Source organism: Oryctolagus cuniculus, chromosome 15 (assembly GCF_964237555.1).
Source record: "Oryctolagus cuniculus chromosome 15, mOryCun1.1, whole genome shotgun sequence".
In the NCBI taxonomy this organism is placed as follows: domain Eukaryota; kingdom Metazoa; phylum Chordata; class Mammalia; order Lagomorpha; family Leporidae; genus Oryctolagus; species Oryctolagus cuniculus.
Genome location: NC_091446.1, coordinates 12,978,833 through 12,996,879, shown reverse-complemented (window position 1 = coordinate 12,996,879; position 18,047 = coordinate 12,978,833). Strand labels below are relative to the sequence as shown.

The 18,047-nt window shown below is 53.6% G+C and overlaps 1 protein-coding gene across 2 annotated transcripts in view; it reads right to left on the bottom strand.

Moving 5' to 3' along the window:
- Window positions 1–890: 890 nt before the first annotated feature.
- Window positions 891–18,047, bottom strand: part of LOC138845283 (protein GVQW3-like) — a 55,072-nt gene continuing 37,915 nt past the window's right edge. Inside the window, exons 2-3 of one of the 2 annotated variants that reach the window (XM_070057139.1) lie at window positions 8,039–8,110; window positions 891–6,911 (exon numbers count right to left, since the gene is read on the bottom strand). In XM_070057139.1, the coding sequence (XP_069913240.1) occupies window positions 6,281–6,757 (477 nt within the window). In that variant the 5' untranslated portion in view covers window positions 6,758–6,911; window positions 8,039–8,110 and the 3' untranslated portion in view covers window positions 891–6,280. Of the gene's footprint in view, window positions 6,912–8,038; window positions 8,116–18,047 lie in introns of both variants that reach the window. The other variant, XM_070057138.1, reaches the window with a different exon arrangement.

The following is an 18,047-nucleotide window of genomic DNA, read 5'->3' as shown; positions in this document are numbered from 1 at the left end:
CTCTGGGGCCTCGCTCTGGGCCAGCCCTGGGGTAAGGGAAGACAAAGCTGCAGGTGAAATCGGGGATTTCAGGATTTCAAGGGTCACGGAGCCACTGGGAGCTGGACTCCAGAGAGGGACCGGGGCAGTCTGTGGGGGGAGCAGACACCAGCCCAAACCGGGCTGGCTCAGGGTTGGAGGTGCACCATGGGCCGGCAGGCAGGGACCCGGGTTCTCCGTGGAGTCCATCCTGGGTGGGAGAGCAAAGTGGCACGCCTCCCCGAGAGGCACACAGGCACCATGTCACGGACACTACAAGGCACATGGCCCTTAGCCCGGCACCTCCACTTACAAGTGTTTCTCTGCACACTCCTCCATGTGTGCATGGCACTCTTTGCTTTGAGAGCCAGGGGGTGTCCTAGGAGCCTACTTCATGAGGGGATGATGGCATTGACTGTAGAACAGAACACCAGCAGATGGTCCAGATAGGAGTGAGGTGGGGGCCAGTGCTGTGACGCAGCAGGTTAAAGCCCTGACCTGAAGCGCCAACATTTCATATGGGCACCGGTTCTAGTCCTGGCTGCTCCTCTTCTGATCCAGCTCTCTGCTATGGCCTGGGAAAGCAGTTGAAGATGGCGCAAGTGCTTGGGCCCCTGCACCCATGTGGGAGACCCAGAAGAAGCTCTGGGCTCCTGCCTTTGGATAGGCACAGCTCTGGCTGTTGTGGCCATTTGGGGAGTGAACCAGCAGAATGGAAGATCTCTCTCTCTCTCTGTCTCTACCTCTCTCTGTAACTCTGTATTTCAAAGAAATAAAATAAATCTTAAAAAAAAGGAGTGGGATGGGTGGACACAGATGGACCTCCCACCACACAGGTAGGTTCAAAGGCAAAACAAGCAAACAAGAGCAAGAACGGGGTGCAGAACGGTATGTATAACATGCTCACGTTGAACAAAGAGTTCTCTTAACGTACATGCTTTATGTCCATACAAGCATTTCCAGGACACATGTGACAGTGGGACACAGTTGCTGAAGGCAGATAACAGGGAGCCCGGGGTACCAGTGGTGAGGAAGACACACTGCACGGCATATCCTTTTGTTTGCTTCAATTCCTTCTACCATGTTCAGTGTACAACACAGTGGGTCCTTCCTCCATGTCCCTCCCCCACACAGTGGCAAGCCAGCGCAGGCAGGAGTGGCGGCCTCCACTAGCGAGGTCTGTCATGCAGGGACCTGGGGATGCCCCTTGGGTAAAGGTGAGGCTGAGGATGGCCTTTGGCCTGCCCACTTCAGGCCCAGCAGTCCGGGCCTCTGCTTTGCACCCTGAGAATCGTCCCTTGCACTCACTTTTACAAGACCCAGTGGCATTCTGGCTTGATGTCCAGAGTCAGCCAGCTGGGGCCTGGCGGCCTTTGGGATTCACCCACCGATGGTTTCTCAACAAATCTTCACCGAGCATCAGCTGTGTTCTAGGTGCTGTGCACTACAGGCTGTGAGGTGCTCTGCAGTAAAGACACCTGTTCGTTCAGCCACATAGTTCTCAAATGTCCTTGAGACCCAAGGGCTGCGGTCTCATGGAGTCATTGGCCACCGGGGATCAGGGCCACAGACAAGTGAGCAGGCCCGCAGTGCGGTCAGCATTGTATTCCAGAATGCTGCCAAGGCAGCTCAGCAGGGTCCCAGGAACGCCCTGCACCGATGGGCAGCGAGGCCTCCTGGAGGTGCTGTCCAGGCTGCCATCGGAGAGATAAGAAGGAGTTAGCAGGTGGCGGTAGGTGGCAGGCAGGGGTGGGGCATAATTCCAGACGGAGGGACATGTGTTGGGTACATGGAGAACAGTTTAGAAGGACCAGAAGTCAGCAAGTGTGGCCAGAGAGGAGAGAGGGGGTGGCTAGGGGAAGGATGCAGAGCCAGGGGCGGCTGGGGCCCAGGTGTGGCAGTCAGGACTGTGGGTCATCCACCTTCTCAGTGCCGGCATCAGCCTTTTCCTGGCCCCGCTGGCTTCCAACCAGCTGGGAGCAGCCACGTCCACACTCCAAGGGTAGGGGGTGAGACCTTGGGAGTTGTGTCTGCCCTGGCCAGCAGCTTCACTCTTCATGGATGTATGTCCTGGATCAAGATTTCTGCAAGAACACCTTGCGGCAATGGGTGGTGGGGAGAGATGGGGCTGCGCTCTGCCGTGGTGGGTGGGGGAGGAGCTGCCCGTCTCCATCTCTTGTGGCTGCCCAAGAAGGTGCCACCAAATGCGGGCTGCAAACACCAGGCCCCTGTTCTCTCGCGGCGGTGCAGGTCCTAGGTCTGAAAACCAGGTGCCCGCAGGGCCGTGCTGCCTGCAGAGGGACCTGGCTCACCTCTCTTAGTTTCTGGTGGTGGCCAAAGCCTTGGCCTTCCTGGGCTGCCCGCTGCACCCGGGGCCTTCTCGGCTTCCACGCTCCTGCTGCCTTCTCCCTGGGGGTGCCTCTGTCTTTGTGCGGCCGCCTGCTTGCTCTTCGTGTGTCTGTGTCAAATGCCCCTTGTCTTGTGAGGACAGTAGTCAGTGGATTCGAGCCGCTGTCACCAGGTGGTCACTTCTGCAGAGACCCTGCTTCTGAGAGGGTCACATTCACAGACGTTAAGGGGACAGCCGTTCTCCCATTTCAGCCCAGGCTGCAGCCCAGCGAAAGGACCCACAGCAGGTACGAGATCCTGTGGCTCAAGCCAAGCCCCTTGTGTCTCACTGATCAGCTTTGCACGGATCCAGTGCCCTTCAGTGCAGAGCCGCACAAACACGCACTGTTTTCCTGCAACTCCCAACCAGGTGTGTGCTAGCTAGGGCAGCCCTGCCCATCGGCGCAGAGTCCCACCCCCTGCCGGAGAGGCAGCAGGGATGCGGCCAAGTGTTCTTCTTCAGCTGCTCCTGGCCACAGGGGCCATCTGCAACCAGGCAGCCCAGGCCCACCTGGCCCCCACCTCTCCACCCTGGCCCCCAGGCCTTTTCTCCCCCGGCAGCACGGAAGTGAGGGAGGTGGGAGGGGGAGTGGGTCGTCAGGGCCTGTGGTGGGGCAGCTGGTGGCCACGTTGCTTTCTCTGTAGCACACACCACTTCCTGTCTGTCCAGCCTCCATCAGCTAGCTAGGGCTGCTGGAACCAAGGGCCGGGGCCCGGGGCTCAAACCACAGATGTTAATCGTCTCCCGTTCAGGAGGCTGAAGGTCAAAGGTCAATGTCCGGGGTTGCTTCCTTCTAAGTTTCGTCCCATCCAACTCCTCCTGCAGGGGACTCGGCCCCAGGCTCTCCCGGTTCCCGGTGGTGCTGGCCTTCCCTGGCATGGGCTTGCAGAAGCAGCACCGCATCTCTGCCTTCTCTCCACGTGGCGCTCTCCCTGTGCACACGTCTGTCTTAGAATTTCCCCTGTTTATAGAGATGTCAGTCATCTTGGACCAGGAGCCTACCCTATTCCAACCTACCTCCACTTAGCTAGTTACACCAGCTGTGACCCTATTTCCAAATAAGGTTGCATTCTCAGGTACTGGACGTTAGGACTTGAATATCTAAACTTGGAGGAGGATACAATTCCACCCACAACAAAAGCCCATGAGGAACCTCACCTCCTCCAGGAAGCCTTCCACACCCAGTCCAGCTCCCACACTCTGCCCTCTCTCAGACTCCTCCAGCACACAGTACCTGGGCCTCTACGTCTCCTTGGCTTACTAGGGTGTTGATAGTCTGTGTCCCCAAGACTGGACTTGACGCTGGGTTGACAGCACTTGCAGTTTTTGAAGACCAGGACAGCAGAAGCCTCTTAGTGGACATTGTCCGAGGGGACGCCAGCCAGTGGCACGGGACCAGCATGCGGTAGGCATCAGATTCATGCAGAGCAGACAGCAAAGGCTAGGCCCCGAACCAGGTAAACAGTGACTGGCCAGGAGAGGATTTTCCCACACAAAAGCAGACGGCAGGCCCCGACCCCCGAGATGAATGAAAACTGGGTGCAGAAGGATCCAACCATGGAGGGAGCATTTTGAAAACCGAGACCATCGACCCTCTGGCCTTTTGAGGCCTCTTCCTGTCTGTTTCGGGTGTCAGGGGATGGGGTCAGACAGTGCTGCGTGCTGGGCTTTAAAAGTAGAAAGAATTTCTACTTTAGTGACTTGAGCGAAACAAACTCGCCTTGCCAGAGGTAAACGCAGAAGCAAATACCACAGGTGCAAAGCGGAGAGTGGCAAAGACTTTGTCTCGCCTGCTTCACAGTCTTAGCAGACGCCCACAGGAATGCGGGCAGATGTGTGTGTGTGGTGTGTGTGTGAGCGTGTGTGTGTGTGCACGCGCTATGCATGGTGGTGTGCATTTGTTCAAGGGTGAGCATGTCTGTGGGGTGTGAGGTTGTGTAATCATACATGATCACATATGTGTGCATGTGGACATCCCAGAAGGCCTAGGAAACACAGAAGATGCTGTTTTTTCTTAGCAAGACACAGCCAAGCCAAGCAAGCAGTGTGTCCCTGGCTGGTCCCAAGGGAAGGAGAAGGATGCTGGGCAAGAATTCAAGCCCTTTGGACCATGCTGAAGGGCTGTCTGTCCAAGAGAGACAGGCACGTGTGCATCAAGTTATTGCCCCCTGTGGTTCTGGGGTTAATGTCACCCATATCATCCAATGCCCTGCCACATTTCCAACTCAGCACCAGCTGTCCTTGGCTTCCCAGGAGCTCCCCCGCCTAGGGAAGGGAGGTGCCCAGGAGAAGGCACGGAGCCTGCACTGGAAGCAGCCCGCCTGGGTCTTCACCCTAGTTCTTCTTCTGCATGGCTGGTATCCTTGGCAAGGGTCCTTACCCTCTCTATGCCTCGGTGCCCTCGTCTTTGAAGTGGGTTTAGAATATTACCTGCCAGAGGCTGGCGGAGTGGCACAGCAGGTTAAGCAGCCACCTGTGGTGCCAGCATCCCACATGAGCACTGGTTCAAGTCCTGGCCCCTCCGCTTCCAATCCAGCTCCCTGCTAATGCACCTGGGAAAGTAGCGGAAGATGGCCCAAGTCCTTGGGCTCCTGCCACTCATGTGGGAGACCTGGATGGAGTTCCAGGCTCCTGGCTTCAATCTGACCCAGCCCTGGCCGTTGCAGACATTTGGGCAGTGAACCAGTGTATGGAAGCTCAATTCTCTCTCTATCTCTCTCTCTCTTCCTCTCTCTCTCTCTCCTTTTGTCTCTGTAACTCTGCCTTTCAATAAATAAATCTGCAAAAACAGAGAAAACCAGAGTACCTGCTATGTAGGCTGTTATGAGGCTGAGGAGGATGTCCCAATGTCATGTTTAACACAATGGCTGCTATACAGCAGGTCTTTGAAATGCAAATCTAAGGTGTCAGAAATAGGAGGGGACCTCAAAAAGGCTGTGGGGAAATGGAATTGAGATAAAACTAAAAGATTCAAACTTCCCTACATAGGCCCCTTAAGTGCAAGACACACTGGTAAGCAGCCATTGAGTCCACCCCCAAAGACCTGAGGTCGATAAGTCCTTTTGGCATAATTGACTGAAGAAACACAGAGCCATTTAAAGAGTTGTTGGCCAGCACCGTGGCTCACTAGGCTAATCCTCCACCTGTGGCACTGGCACACCGGGTTCTAGTCCCGGTTGGGGTGCCGGATTCTGTCCCGGTTGCCCCTCTTCCAGTCCAGCTCTCTGCTATGGTCCGGGAAGGCAGTGGAGGATGGCCCAAGTGCTTGGGCCCTTCACCCGCATGGAAGACCAGGAGAAGCACCTGGCTGCTGCCTTCGGATCAGCGCGATGCGCCGGCTGCAGTGTGCCAGCCGTGGCGGCCATTGGAGGGTGAACCAATGGCAAAGGAAGACCTTTCTCTCTGTCTCTCTCTCTCACTGTCCACTCTGCCTGTCCAAAAAAAAAAAAAAAAAAAAAAGAGTTGTCAAGGTCAGGAAACAGAAAAAACCAAAGGAGCTGCATCAGGGCTGTCGGGTGGATGCCCAATGATTTCCCTTTGAATCCCTGCTGCCCCCCCCCCCCCCCCCCCGGCTCCGTTTGCCCTTGTTTGAGAGAGGAGAGCAGGAGCATTGTCACGCGGGGAAGGACGCCCCGCTGCACTTGCTGGGTGTGTTCCTGCTGCAGCTTGGCTCTCCTCACACACTCTCTCAAGAAACAGATGTCCACCAGCAAAATGCGTCCAGCGTCCCCGGAGTCTGCCGCCATAACTTCTCTCCTTGACCTTGACCAGTCTGCTCTGGCTTTGGCTGGGCCACTTCCGCCTCCAGGGAGCCACTGTTTTGATGATGCTCCGTGTACAGGATCATCCTGGAAGGCCGCGTCTCAGCTCCTGTTACAGCCCAGGGTCTTGCTCCCACTTGTTTAGGATTCCCACGGGAAGCTCTGCCTTTGTCTTCAGCTGGTCCGGGTGCAGCAGCCTGGGCACCCACTGCGCAGAAAGCTTGCTCAGCTTGAGCTTCTCCGTGAGAATCGTGTAGGCGGAGCCGATGGAGATGTCGATGGTGTTGGCTATGGCTTCTGCGGTCAGCCGTCGGTCCTCTTCGATGAGGGCCCGGACGAGGCTGATTTTCTCCTCGCAAATTGACGTGGATGGTCTGCCGCTGCGGGCTTCGTCTTCCACGTCGTCTCTCCCCTTCTTAAAGCGCGTTACCCACTTGTACACCGCTGACTTCTTCGGGGCGCTGTCCCCATAGACCACTTGCAAAGCTTCGATGATTTTGCCATTCTTCCACCCGAGCTTTACCATAAATTTGATGTTTGTTCTTGCTTCGATTTTAGCCGAATTCATGATGCCGTAGTAAGGGCTCATTGCACACGGATGCCTTCCGTTTCTTGGTGCCTCCACCTACCTCCTGGTCAGACCTGTTATAACAAATTTATTTTGATGCAGAAATTATTGAAACCTATACATAGTTTATTCACAACGCTCTCCATGAACTGGTTGAAGACCTCGTGTGTTGCCCCTGTAATAAATAAAAACATCTGAATTGGCTTTTGTCCACACTCTTGAGAAGTGCACCTGTCTCGTTTCTGACCAGGCGCTAAGCTTCATGAGAGAACCGTTTGCTCATGGATCCCCAGGGCTGACTCGGGGTCTGCTGTGACAGTTGTTCAATATGCAGTGAAGAAATGAGGGAGGGAGACAGAGAGGGAGGGGCAGGTCATGGCTCTGGCCCCTAGGTCTGGACCGCAGTGGCTTCACAAAGGTGAGAAGCTCTATACGCTTGCACCCGGTGACCAGCCTGCCTTTCCCTGGAGGCAGCTGACCCCAGTTGGGCATATGGCCCACCCTCGGAGGGACGGATGCAGGGAGGAGCGGGAGCTGGAGTTCCTGGAGCACTCACTTGGTCACCAGGCCCAGGCTTTGGCCATTATCACCAAGCTTCCCAGGCCACGCAACTGGGTCATTTATATCTTCTCTGGTTTGAGCTTAGGTCGGAGGGATGCAGAAGTGTGGGAGCAAAGCCAGTATCCTCGGATGCTTTGCTGCTGATTCTAAGAGAGTTCCGTGGGCCAGCAACATTGACCTTGTCTAGGATCTCTGAGAAATGCAGATTCTCAGGCCAGACCTCGGGCACCAGAATCTACACTTTAACAAACTCCCAGCGATGCGTGTGTGTGTACGCATGTGCAACAGCTGCCCAGGCAACGCTGGGAGACGCCCCCGTTTGAGTTTCTCTGGGAGAGAGGCAGCAGGTAGGAGCTGCTGCTTGTCTCCCGCCCCCAAGCGGGCACGCCAGGATCTTCCCAATCAGGACAGGAGGTCTCGGGCACGGGCTGGGCTCGTGTTCCTTCCTGCTACCTCTTCTCTCTCCCCTCCTTTGCTGAAACTCTTCCTGGGGGCCAGCAAGCTGGGCTTTCCTCATGATCACGACGAGAAAGGACCCTGCTGTTTGCTAACCGAACTCAGATTTGCTTTCTGGAAAACTCATTCCCATCGAGGCGAGCTGTGTTAAGGCAAGTTATACTGAGGTGTGTTGCTTCCTGGTGGCCACCACCCCGGGCCCTGGCATGCACCTTCGGGCGCCCAAGGAGCAAACGGCACCTCTAGACTTCCAGGGCATCCCCTCCCCACCCCCCGCCTCCGCACCTTGCCTCATCCGTGCGGCTGGGCAGACCCGGCATGTGGATGTGGCCTGCCTTCATTCGCCCCGTCTCGTACCTGCTCTGGAGAGAAAGCAAACACTTGTCAATGACAACACAGGAAAATGTGATGACAGCCCAGATCTTGCAAATTGCTGCCTGTACTTCCTCCGACTTGACGTCCCGGCCCGCCTGCGCTGGCCCCGCCCCGGATCTGGTCCCAGTGGCTGCATCCCGTGCCTGAGCTCCTAGCTGCTCTGGGACGCACTGGGGCTCCAGGTTCCAGCCTCTTCTTGGCTGTCCTACCCCGAGTAAGGCCCAGCTAAGGAGAGGGGCTGCTGTGCGGTGGGAAGTAGAGGATGGGGCCTAGAACCCGCCCTGGAGGCCACTCTTTCAAGAGAAAGAGTTTGTTCCACGTGGGAAACCAACTAACAAAAGAGACCCAGCCACTTCGCCACCGGATCCCAGGGCAGGATGAAAGCCAATTCCCGCTCTGCAGGGTTGTGGCAAAGACAAGTTCTTTCCGTCCCAAGCAGCTCTGTGCTGTGTATGGGAACTCAAAAGAAAGAATTTTCCTGGATCACCTGAAAACATGGTATGGGCCCTCATGTTCAGGTTGAAAACAGTGGTTGGAATTCCGGGGTCAAGTTTGCCAGGAAAAGGGGGGCATGGGGAAGCTCCTCCGAGCTTCTCGTGAGTTGCCTGGTCTCTAACCTGCACACGCTGATACGGATTTGCTCCTTGACCTTGATGCTCTCATGGCCCAGGCCCAAGGATGACGTAGCTGCTGCCACACTACCTTCCCTGCCTTTCACGCAGATCCCCTAGGAATGACCCTGAAACAGCCACAGGCATCAGGTTACAAAGCCATCCAACCCCGGGCCCCAAGAAGCCCCTGGACCTTACAGAATATCATCTCCAAAGTGGAAAAGGGTGAAAAGGATTTCTGGCTCTAGGAATCACTTCATGGAAGAAAAGTGCAAAAAAAGTGAAACCAAGTTCTCTGGATTATTTTCAATAGTAGAGAAGTCTGTTCACCGTCTTCAGAAACTGTCCTCGCCCAAGAACTCTTTCAGCAGTGAACTTGGGTGCCTGGGTTTCATCAAATTGTCTTGTCCACTTGGCTCTCCAAGTAAGTTGTCTTGAAAGCATACAGTGAGGAGTGGTCATTTAGCTTAGCAGCTAAAACGCCAGCGTCTCGTGTTGGGGTTCCTGGGTTTGGTCCCTGGCTCTGGTTCCTGACTCCAGCTTCCTGCTAATGCAGACCCTGGGAGGCAGCAGTGTTGATCCAAGTCACTGGGTTCCTGTCACCAACGTGAGAGACTTAGACTGAGTTCCCAGATCCTGGCTTCAACCCCAGCCCAGCCCCAGCCATTGAAGGCATTCGGGGGAGTGAACCAGCAGATGGAAGCTCTCTCTGTCTCTCTCTCAATAAAGAAATTCAAATTTTTTAAAAATATGAAGAGGTGTGGCTAAAATTATTAATATAAGGTATTATTAATTATTTTATTATACATTATTAATTATTAATATAAGGTATTATTAATACGATGGTGGCATTAAAATAAAGAAAACATACAATATCACCTCTCTGTTTTGTCCTATTATTTTTTAGCAATCTGTTGTGCACTGTGAATTCTGAAAACAAACACTGATCAACACTGTTTCCTCAAAGTAAAATTTCAAAGTAATTCTGATGGCTGAACTTAAGCAGGTGGATGCTCTATTTACAACATTACACCAGTTCGTCTGGGGTGAACACTAATTTATGAGATCTCAAAAGGCCTTTATATGAGAAGTTTGAAATGGACCCTGTGACTCCAGATGCACATGAACTCAATGATAAGGTTATTGTAACCGCAGTCTCAGAAACCTACAAAGTTGAGGGGCTGAAGGGGCCATGCCCATCTGAGGGTCTGGGTTTGGTCAACTCCAGGACCTCCTTGGGGGTCCTTTTGTCCTGCAGCTCATCTTCAGCTTTTCAGCAACTCAAATTCGGAAAGGACCTTCCAGAGAGGGAGTAAAAATAGTCAGAAATGGCGGCCCCCACTTTTATCACGTCTTTACCTGATTGTAAATGTAGCAATGCTTATTGCAGAGAACATCAAAGATATAAAAGATTAAGACAAAGAAAAGATGATCATATTTCTCCACCCAGGAAGAATCACCATCAACTTTCTGCTATTTCTCTCCCCCTTCTAAACTTCAGGCTTCTTCTTAATGATTATAAGTGAAATAGTTCAATCATTCGTCCTTATTTAGTGAGCACATACTGTTGTCCTGTTCTCAGCATTAGTGATGGAGCAGCACACCAAGTGGACGAAGTCCTGGTCTCGTAAGAATGAAGTAATACCAGAGAAAGTTATTAAAACGCAGTGAGCGTAAGACAACAGAAACGTCTCCAGACGTTTGGAAGTTAAATAGCCTATTTCTAAATAGGTCAAGGCCAAAGAGAGACTATCAAAGGAAATTAGAAATTCACAGAACTCTAAGGTACAGCTAAAGCAGTGTTGAGAGGGAAATTCATAGCACTGAATGCCAATGTTGAAAGGAGGAGACATCTTGAGTCAATAACCAAAGTTCTGACTTCAACAACGAGAAGGAGACAAAACTGTACTCAAAGAAAGAGGGAGGAAGGAAACACAAACAGGAGCAGAAATCTATGAAACTGAAGACAGCAGAAAAATGGGGAAAATCAATGAAACAAAAGGGCTGTTCTTCAAAAAGTCAATAAAACTGGTTAATCACTAGAGACTGACAAAAATCAACAGTAACATTATCAGAAGTGAGATGGGTATTGTTACAGATGTCGTAGCCATTAAAAAGACAATAAGCAGATACTTTGAGCAACTTTATGCTTATAAGTTCAACATCTTAAAAGACATGGACCCAGTCTATTTGTTTCTCAAATACACACATTACCAAAGTCCGACCAAAACAACTGAATAGTCTTCTAATTATTTTTAAAAAAATGAGTTTGTCACTTAAAAAGCTTCCAGGGTGCTTTTATTGGAGAATTCTCTTGGACATTCAAGGGACAATCAACACAAATTTTGCATCATGTTCCAGAACATAGAAGAAGGAACACTGCCCAATTCATTTTTTTAAAACAAGTATTATCCTGATTCCAAAAGCAGATAGAGCTAGCACAAGGAGAGAAAGCTGCAGTCCAGGATCTCCCAGGGGCTCAGTGCTCAGCTCCGCAGTGAGGTATCAGCAAATCCAGGCCAGCGAGGGTGATTTAGCAAAGTGAACTAAGACCTCAGGTTATGTGGGCTTGGTCTCACTGCCAGCTTCCTTGTGATGCAGGAACTCACAGCTCACTCCCCGGCAACACAGGGGTCACACACACAGTGTTGAATTAATGAATTCATTTAGTAAATGAAATGACTGGAAAGTCAATACCAGGTATTATTTTGCCATAGGTGTGTCCACTGTCTCTTACTGAGAAATAAAATGTTATGGGTTAGGCTGATATCTTTTTTGCAGACCTCGTTCTCTTCCTCTCTTTCCAGAGCAGAACTTTTCCTGAGGGTGCAGTGTCTATCTGGTCGAGGCTTTAACTATTATGGATCATGGGGTGAACATTTAGTTGAGAGCTTAAGACACCACTCAAGACCCCCATGTCGCATATTGGAGTCCACGACACTCCCCTTGGTTCCTTCAAGTTATGTTTGAAAGTCACCTTCTCGGTGAGCCTAACCCTAAAAACTATTTAAAACTTCAGTTCCGGGGGTGAGGGGTGTGGGTGTTGGGCCCGGTGGGTAAGACCCTGGCCGGGATGCCCGCATCCCATGTCGGAATGCCTGGGTCTGAGTCCCAGCTCCTGACTCCAGCTTCCTGCTAACACAGACCCTGGGAGGCGATAGTGATGGATCAGGTCTCCCAAGTGGGAGACCCAGATTGAGTTCCTGGCTCCTGGCCTCTGTCCAGCCCACCCCAGCCATTGGAGGCATCTGGGGGAGTAAACTGGTGGGTGTGAGCTCTGGCTATCTGTCTGTCTGTCTCTCTAGCAGATGAAACCTCTAACTCACCTTCTCCCATCCAGGATTTCCAATCTCCCCTACAATTCTCCTTGAATTTTCCCCATGCACTTAGCAAGACTGTAATGCAAAGAATAAGGGAATTCGTCTATTTTGTTGCCTGATAATCCAGGTGCCTAAGACCATGGCTGACTTACATATCCTTCTCAGCAAGTGAGCAAGAGAGCGAGGGAACCAGGCTATTCCAGGACTGCCCAGCAGATGGCAGCCGACGAACACCAGAGACGGTTGCGAGCCTACACTTTGAACTCAGGGTTCTCCCCACTGAGTGCAAGATAACCACTTGGGATACAAAATCAAGTTCCCCTTACTCCCAATGCAGATTTCAGATTTGAAGATTTGCAGAGTCATGACAAAGAGGTTGAATGCAGGAGGCGAGATGATAAAGCCTTTATCTAACAGAGGAGGCTGTTTACCCAGCATTCGGGGCAGGGTCCTCCCACAGTGAAAGGGCCAGGAGGAAGGGCTGTGGCCATGGATCTGCATTGCTCCTCCAAAGAACAGAAGAGGACATTTGACCCCTGCTGCTGGGGGAAAGAAGTAAGCCCTTGACTTCTGGCCGGGAGAGGAATTTTCTGGACTTACTCCAAACACTCTAGAAGATGCTTCTGACAAGAACCGCCGGTCTCCCTGCGGGCCCCTGCCCAGCTGCCCTCATCTGTCCCAGTTGCTTCTGTTACCCATTCAATCAGGGAATCGAGTTGCAGTGGTAACAAACCCTTCAAAAGCCAAGTTCAAGGTGAAACTGTCTTAGATCAAATTCAGCCGTTGAGTGTGTCAGGTTAGGGGGAGGCGCCAAGACAGATACTGCCCCAGAATCTGAGGCTACTGACCCTGCACTATCCAAGCCAGCTGGTTAACCTAGTTACTGCATTTATCGTGCACCTCCTGGGTGCATCGCTGGCATTGTCTCACTGATACTTGGAGCAGTTCTCCAAAGTCCACGCTCTTCTCGCCCCCATCTTCCAGATGGCACAGAAGAGGTTGTCATTCAGCTGTGGGCAAAGCGGGGTGTTCTCCAGCTCACCCCCAGCCCTGGAAGGGAAGAATCTGCTGAGACGCCCAGGGGTCCTGGTGGGCCTTCAAGAACATCCAGTCCAGCCCCTCATTGACTGATACAGGAGCTGAAGCCCAGAGTGAGGAAGGGACCCCACGTTCACACGGAGACCCCCAAAGCCTGCCTGAGCACCATGCGCAATTACCCTGGGACTTAACATTCCCAGCAAGCGCCGGGGAGGTCGAATCCCAGGCTTCTCCGATGTTCTCCCCAGACTCCCAGTGTGCCTCAGTGCTCACTGGCACTAAACACTTGCACATACGATCTGGTGGAACCAGTAGACTCCTCCAGGTGGAAATCTCTGGCCTCTTGTCCTGTGAATTCTGACTCCTGAAGCCATTAGCTGGCATCCTTGGCCAAGCCGCTCAGCATCCCAGCCCATGTGTTTACTGGTAAAATGGGAATAATACTATTCTCAAAAGGCTACGTTGCCTTCTAGGTCAGTGCTGTCCAGGACAAAAATGAAGGGAGTCACAAATTTTACTTTATTGATTTTTTAAAAGATGTATGCACTTGTTTATATGAAAGGAAGAGTTACAGGGAAAGAAAGAGATGTTCCATCCACTGGTTCACCCCCTCCCCCATGGCCACAGTGGTCTGGGGTTGGGCCAGGCCAAAGCCAGGAGCCTGGAACTCTGTTTGGGTCTCCTACGTGGCTGCAGGGGCCCAAGAACTCAGGCTGTTTTCTGCTGCTTTCCCAGGAACATTAGCAGGGAACTGGATCAGAAGCAGAGCTGCTGGGACTTGAACTGGCGCTCATATGGGATGTTGGCATTGCAGACAGTGGCTTATCCCAGTGTGCCACAATGCTGGCCCCCACGTATGTAATTTTAAACTTTCTAATAGCCACAGTAAGAAAGGTAAAGGGCGCAGATGGAGCAAAACCCTTGGCATACACACACCGTTATTAATTTCCATACTTTGGTTCACATAACCCAATATCTTCAATGTGTCACCGTTTCACTATCTGGTAAATGTATCACTGTGGCCAGGGACCCTGGCGGGCTGTGCGGGGTCCACCTTGGGCTTGCAGCGGTGTCACAGGCGCCCACGCATCCCTGCACTCAGCAGCTCACTGAGCTGCCTTCGCAAATCTTCTCTCCGCAGATCAGTTTCCTTCAGCACCGCAAACAGGACTTACTCTCTCTGCAGAGGCTCATCTTGTTCTGGCCATGCGGTGAAGAAGAGGCAAGAGAGCACAGAAGGTGCTGTGCTCGTGGGAGCTGGCGGAACTGTGGCCTGGCTGAAGGGGGGCTCAGCTCCAGGCCAGCCTGGAGCCCAGGGCTCCGGTCACGGGGCACCTGGACTTTCCACACTCGTCTGCTCTTTCCAGCTGAGTGCCTCCCCTTGTGGCTGCAGCTCAACCGTGGCCTGACCTGCACACCCTCATTCTCGGGGAGCCCCACTCCTGTGGGCATCACTGCCAGTGGACAATGATTAGGTGGAAGGAGTACAGTGGGGGCACAGGCTGTGCCCAGGGCAACATAAAAAGGCTGCAGCCAGGCTTCGACCTCTGGGGACTGGGACAGGCAATGCGAGCCGGAGCTTCCTCGGTTCTCCTGACAGCAGCAGCCCCAGGGCTTGCAGAGAGCACCCAGGCCAGGACTGGGGAACCGTGGAGGACCCTGATGAGGACAGAGAGGGACCCTGCGAGCCTGGGCTGGAACACAGTAGGCGATGTGGGAGGGGGGCTAGCAGGGGTCTTGAGTTCTCCAGCGAGTGTGGGAGCAGCAGGGACAGATCTCCTCTCCGTTCACCCCCGTCCCCGCTTGCTTCCTTCCCTTTCTCTGGAAGGCAGTGACTGGGGCCAGAGCCCTGCATCCAGGCTGCCTGGGTTCAAACGCCGGCTCTGCCACCTTCGGTGTGACTTTGGCAAGTTCCCCAGCCCCTCTCAGCATCGGTGTCCTCATCAATGAGTGGGTAGGAGCTCCTTCTGGGGTGTCCTGGGGATTAAGCGAGGCTCAGCATCAGGCGGGGCCGTCACCACGCTCCCTGGGGGAAGGGCTGGCTCTCCAGTACGGTGGCTTGTGCAGCAGAGGTACCCTATCATTTTTCTCAATTAACGAGCTTTACGAGTGAAAACACAACATTAGTGAAAGTGCATGCTGACAGAGAAGAATGTCCGAAATCTAGTGCTAAATGAAAAATGCAAAGTTGGGTGTTATGGTGCAACGGGCTAAGCTGCCTCTTGCAAAACCTGCATCCCATATTGGAGCACTTGTTGGAGTCCCAGTTACTCTGCTCCCCATCCGGCTTCCTGCCCATGTGCCTGGGAAGGCAGCGGCAGATGGCTCAAGTACTCGGGTTCCTGCCTCCCACGTGGGGGATCTGGATGGAATTCAGGGCTGCTGGCTTTGCCCTGGCCCAGCCTGGTCTTTCGTGAGCCTTTGGAGAGTGAACCAGCAGGTGGAAGATCTCCGTCTCTCTTGCTCTCTGCCGTTCTGCCTTTCAGATAGATAAAAAAAAAATCTTCTTTGAAAATTAAAACAGTTAATAAAAAGAGCCAAGTGCAGAATCGTGTAGAACACAAGCCACTGCGGAGCACAGATGCACGGCCCGTTTCTGGAATGGCAGGAGGAGGACAGGTCCGGGTGCTGTGAGAGCCTCCTTTCATGATGTAGCTCCTTGTGACATTCGCTCCTCTCCAGGAGGAGCGTGCAGTGTGGCTGCTTTCTTCCTTTCTGAGCATGCATTGCTTTTTCCGTTGCAAGATCCCCCTCCCCCATGATACATGGTCAGAAGGAAACATTCCCAAATTTGGCAGGAAGAGCATGAGCATGCGGCACGCTTCCACCAGTGGGTGTTCAAGGACCCAGGGTCGCTACAAGCACCAACTTTGCTCCTAAGTTCGTTTTCCTGTGTGGCACTGTTGACGCATCAGCAGGGCTCTGACTTGGGGGAGAGGGAAACACCAGAGGGGTCCTTGTGCATGTGACACACACGTCCGGCACACAGAGCATTCCATGCGCACACACACACACGTGCCGTGCAACCCAAGGGCCACCCATGCACCCCTGAGCCACAAAACCACGTCACCCACCCATCTCCCAACCCCAAAAGCAATTCACTCCCATAAACCACCCCAACCATCAATGTTCTATTGATGCATGTCACACTCACCCCAATAACCAACAGGGCTTTGCAACCCACCTCCTAATCAAAGCATCTCAATATTTACCCCAGCAACCAAAGCGCTTCCCAAACACACACCCTCAGAGAGGTTTACTCCTTCCAGCAAAGCCCTCCTCGAGGCCCCCCAAGAACCCCAAAGCACTGGATTTGTTCGCTGCGAACAGCAAGATGTTCGATGGCGCCTTTCTGTTCGGATTAATGAGCAGAGAGAGTGCGGAGGCGGGGGGTGGGGGCAGGATGGCAGGAGAGAGCAATTACACCCAAATCTTTTCTCTGTTGATTAGGGATTCCTTCTCCAGTCTGCTTTGGCTGAAGCTAAATCTTCTTCTAATGAGATGTGGCTTATCCAGATCAGGGCGCTGAGAAAAAAGTTGCAATTAACTTTAAGAAGAAAAGGAGAGAGTGAGAAAGAGAAGGAAGGTGGAGGGGGAGGCAGAGCCTGTGAGGGGGACAGGGAGAGAGGCTGGGGCGGGCGCCTGGGGGAGGAAGCTCTCCTGCAGGTGCACGGGGCACAGGCGGCCACCTGCCCAGAGGCCAGCGGCCCCTCTGAGGCTATGCTGCCTGGTCCTCGCATTCCGAATCTAGGGACTTCCCTGCGATGCCTCTGCCAATGGTGGGAAGTGTGGGGCTCCCTGGGTGTGGGAGCTGTGCCGCTCCCCGTGCCTGCCTGTCCTTGCCAGGCCCCGACCCCGGCATCACGGCTGTGCCAGCCTTGGCTTAGGAGCCACTGAGTTTGAGTTGTCCACTGGAGGCCAGGAAGTGTGGCCCCGGAGTGGGTCTCGGGCCCTGACCGCTGCTGCTGGAGTCCCCCACCTACTGGGAGGGGAAGACCCCAGCTAACTTCATGTGAGCCACTGAGAAGGGCCGAGAAGGTGGAGGATTGAAGGAGACATCTCACACTGAGATGAAGAAGATGTCTCAAGCTCCCAGGAACCAATGGAGATTTTCTTCCACGTGCTTCTCGACAGTCCCGAGCTGGAGCAAGCCACGCGAGCAGAATGGTCAGTGCTTCTCTGTGCCCAGTGGCTGCCTCTGCAGGAAGGAGCAGTGACTCCCCAGGGCCTCTGCCAGTCCTGATGCCTTGGGCTCTGTAAGTGCTATTGGGTCATCCCGCTGCGTCCAACCGCTGGCTCCCACAGTGAGTGTGCTGCATCCGCAGGACGCTTATACCATCCTACAAGTTCCCGCCCGGCCGCGATGGCCTCTGCTCCAGCAAGCCCTGGAGGCAGTGCCCACACTCTAACCCAGCCCCGTGGTGGAGCCTCAGGACTCACTGGACTCCTGGACTGCAGCGCACAGGGACCCTAGGTGTGGATCGGATGGACGCAGGCGAGGTGGGGCGGATGGCAGGGCAGGAGCCGGGCAGTCACGCACGCTAAGGGGGTCCAGACTTAGCAAAAGCTTGGCTCCTTATTCTCCTTTCCACAGTGTTTCCTGTCCCCCTCTGGATTTTCCTGTGCAGACTGGAGGGGCTTTCGATGACATCGCTGGTGACTCCATGGGAATAAGTGGACGAGCGTCCAGAGAGTCCTCAGGCGAGCTTGTTCTGTTCCCAAGGCAGGGCCCTTGCACGTCGGTGGCCACCCATGGACACAGGGCTCCCCCAGTGGGAAGCTCGGGTGATCCCTTACCAAATAAGCTACGCAGATGACCCCTGGCTGGGGGACAGGTGAGCTGAGTCCATCTTCCTTGTGTCTAAGCTCCAGAGAGGTCACATAAGCGCCAACCTGCTGCCCCAGGAATCTTGCGAGAACCTGGCTCCTGGGTCCCCGGCCAGCCCTCCT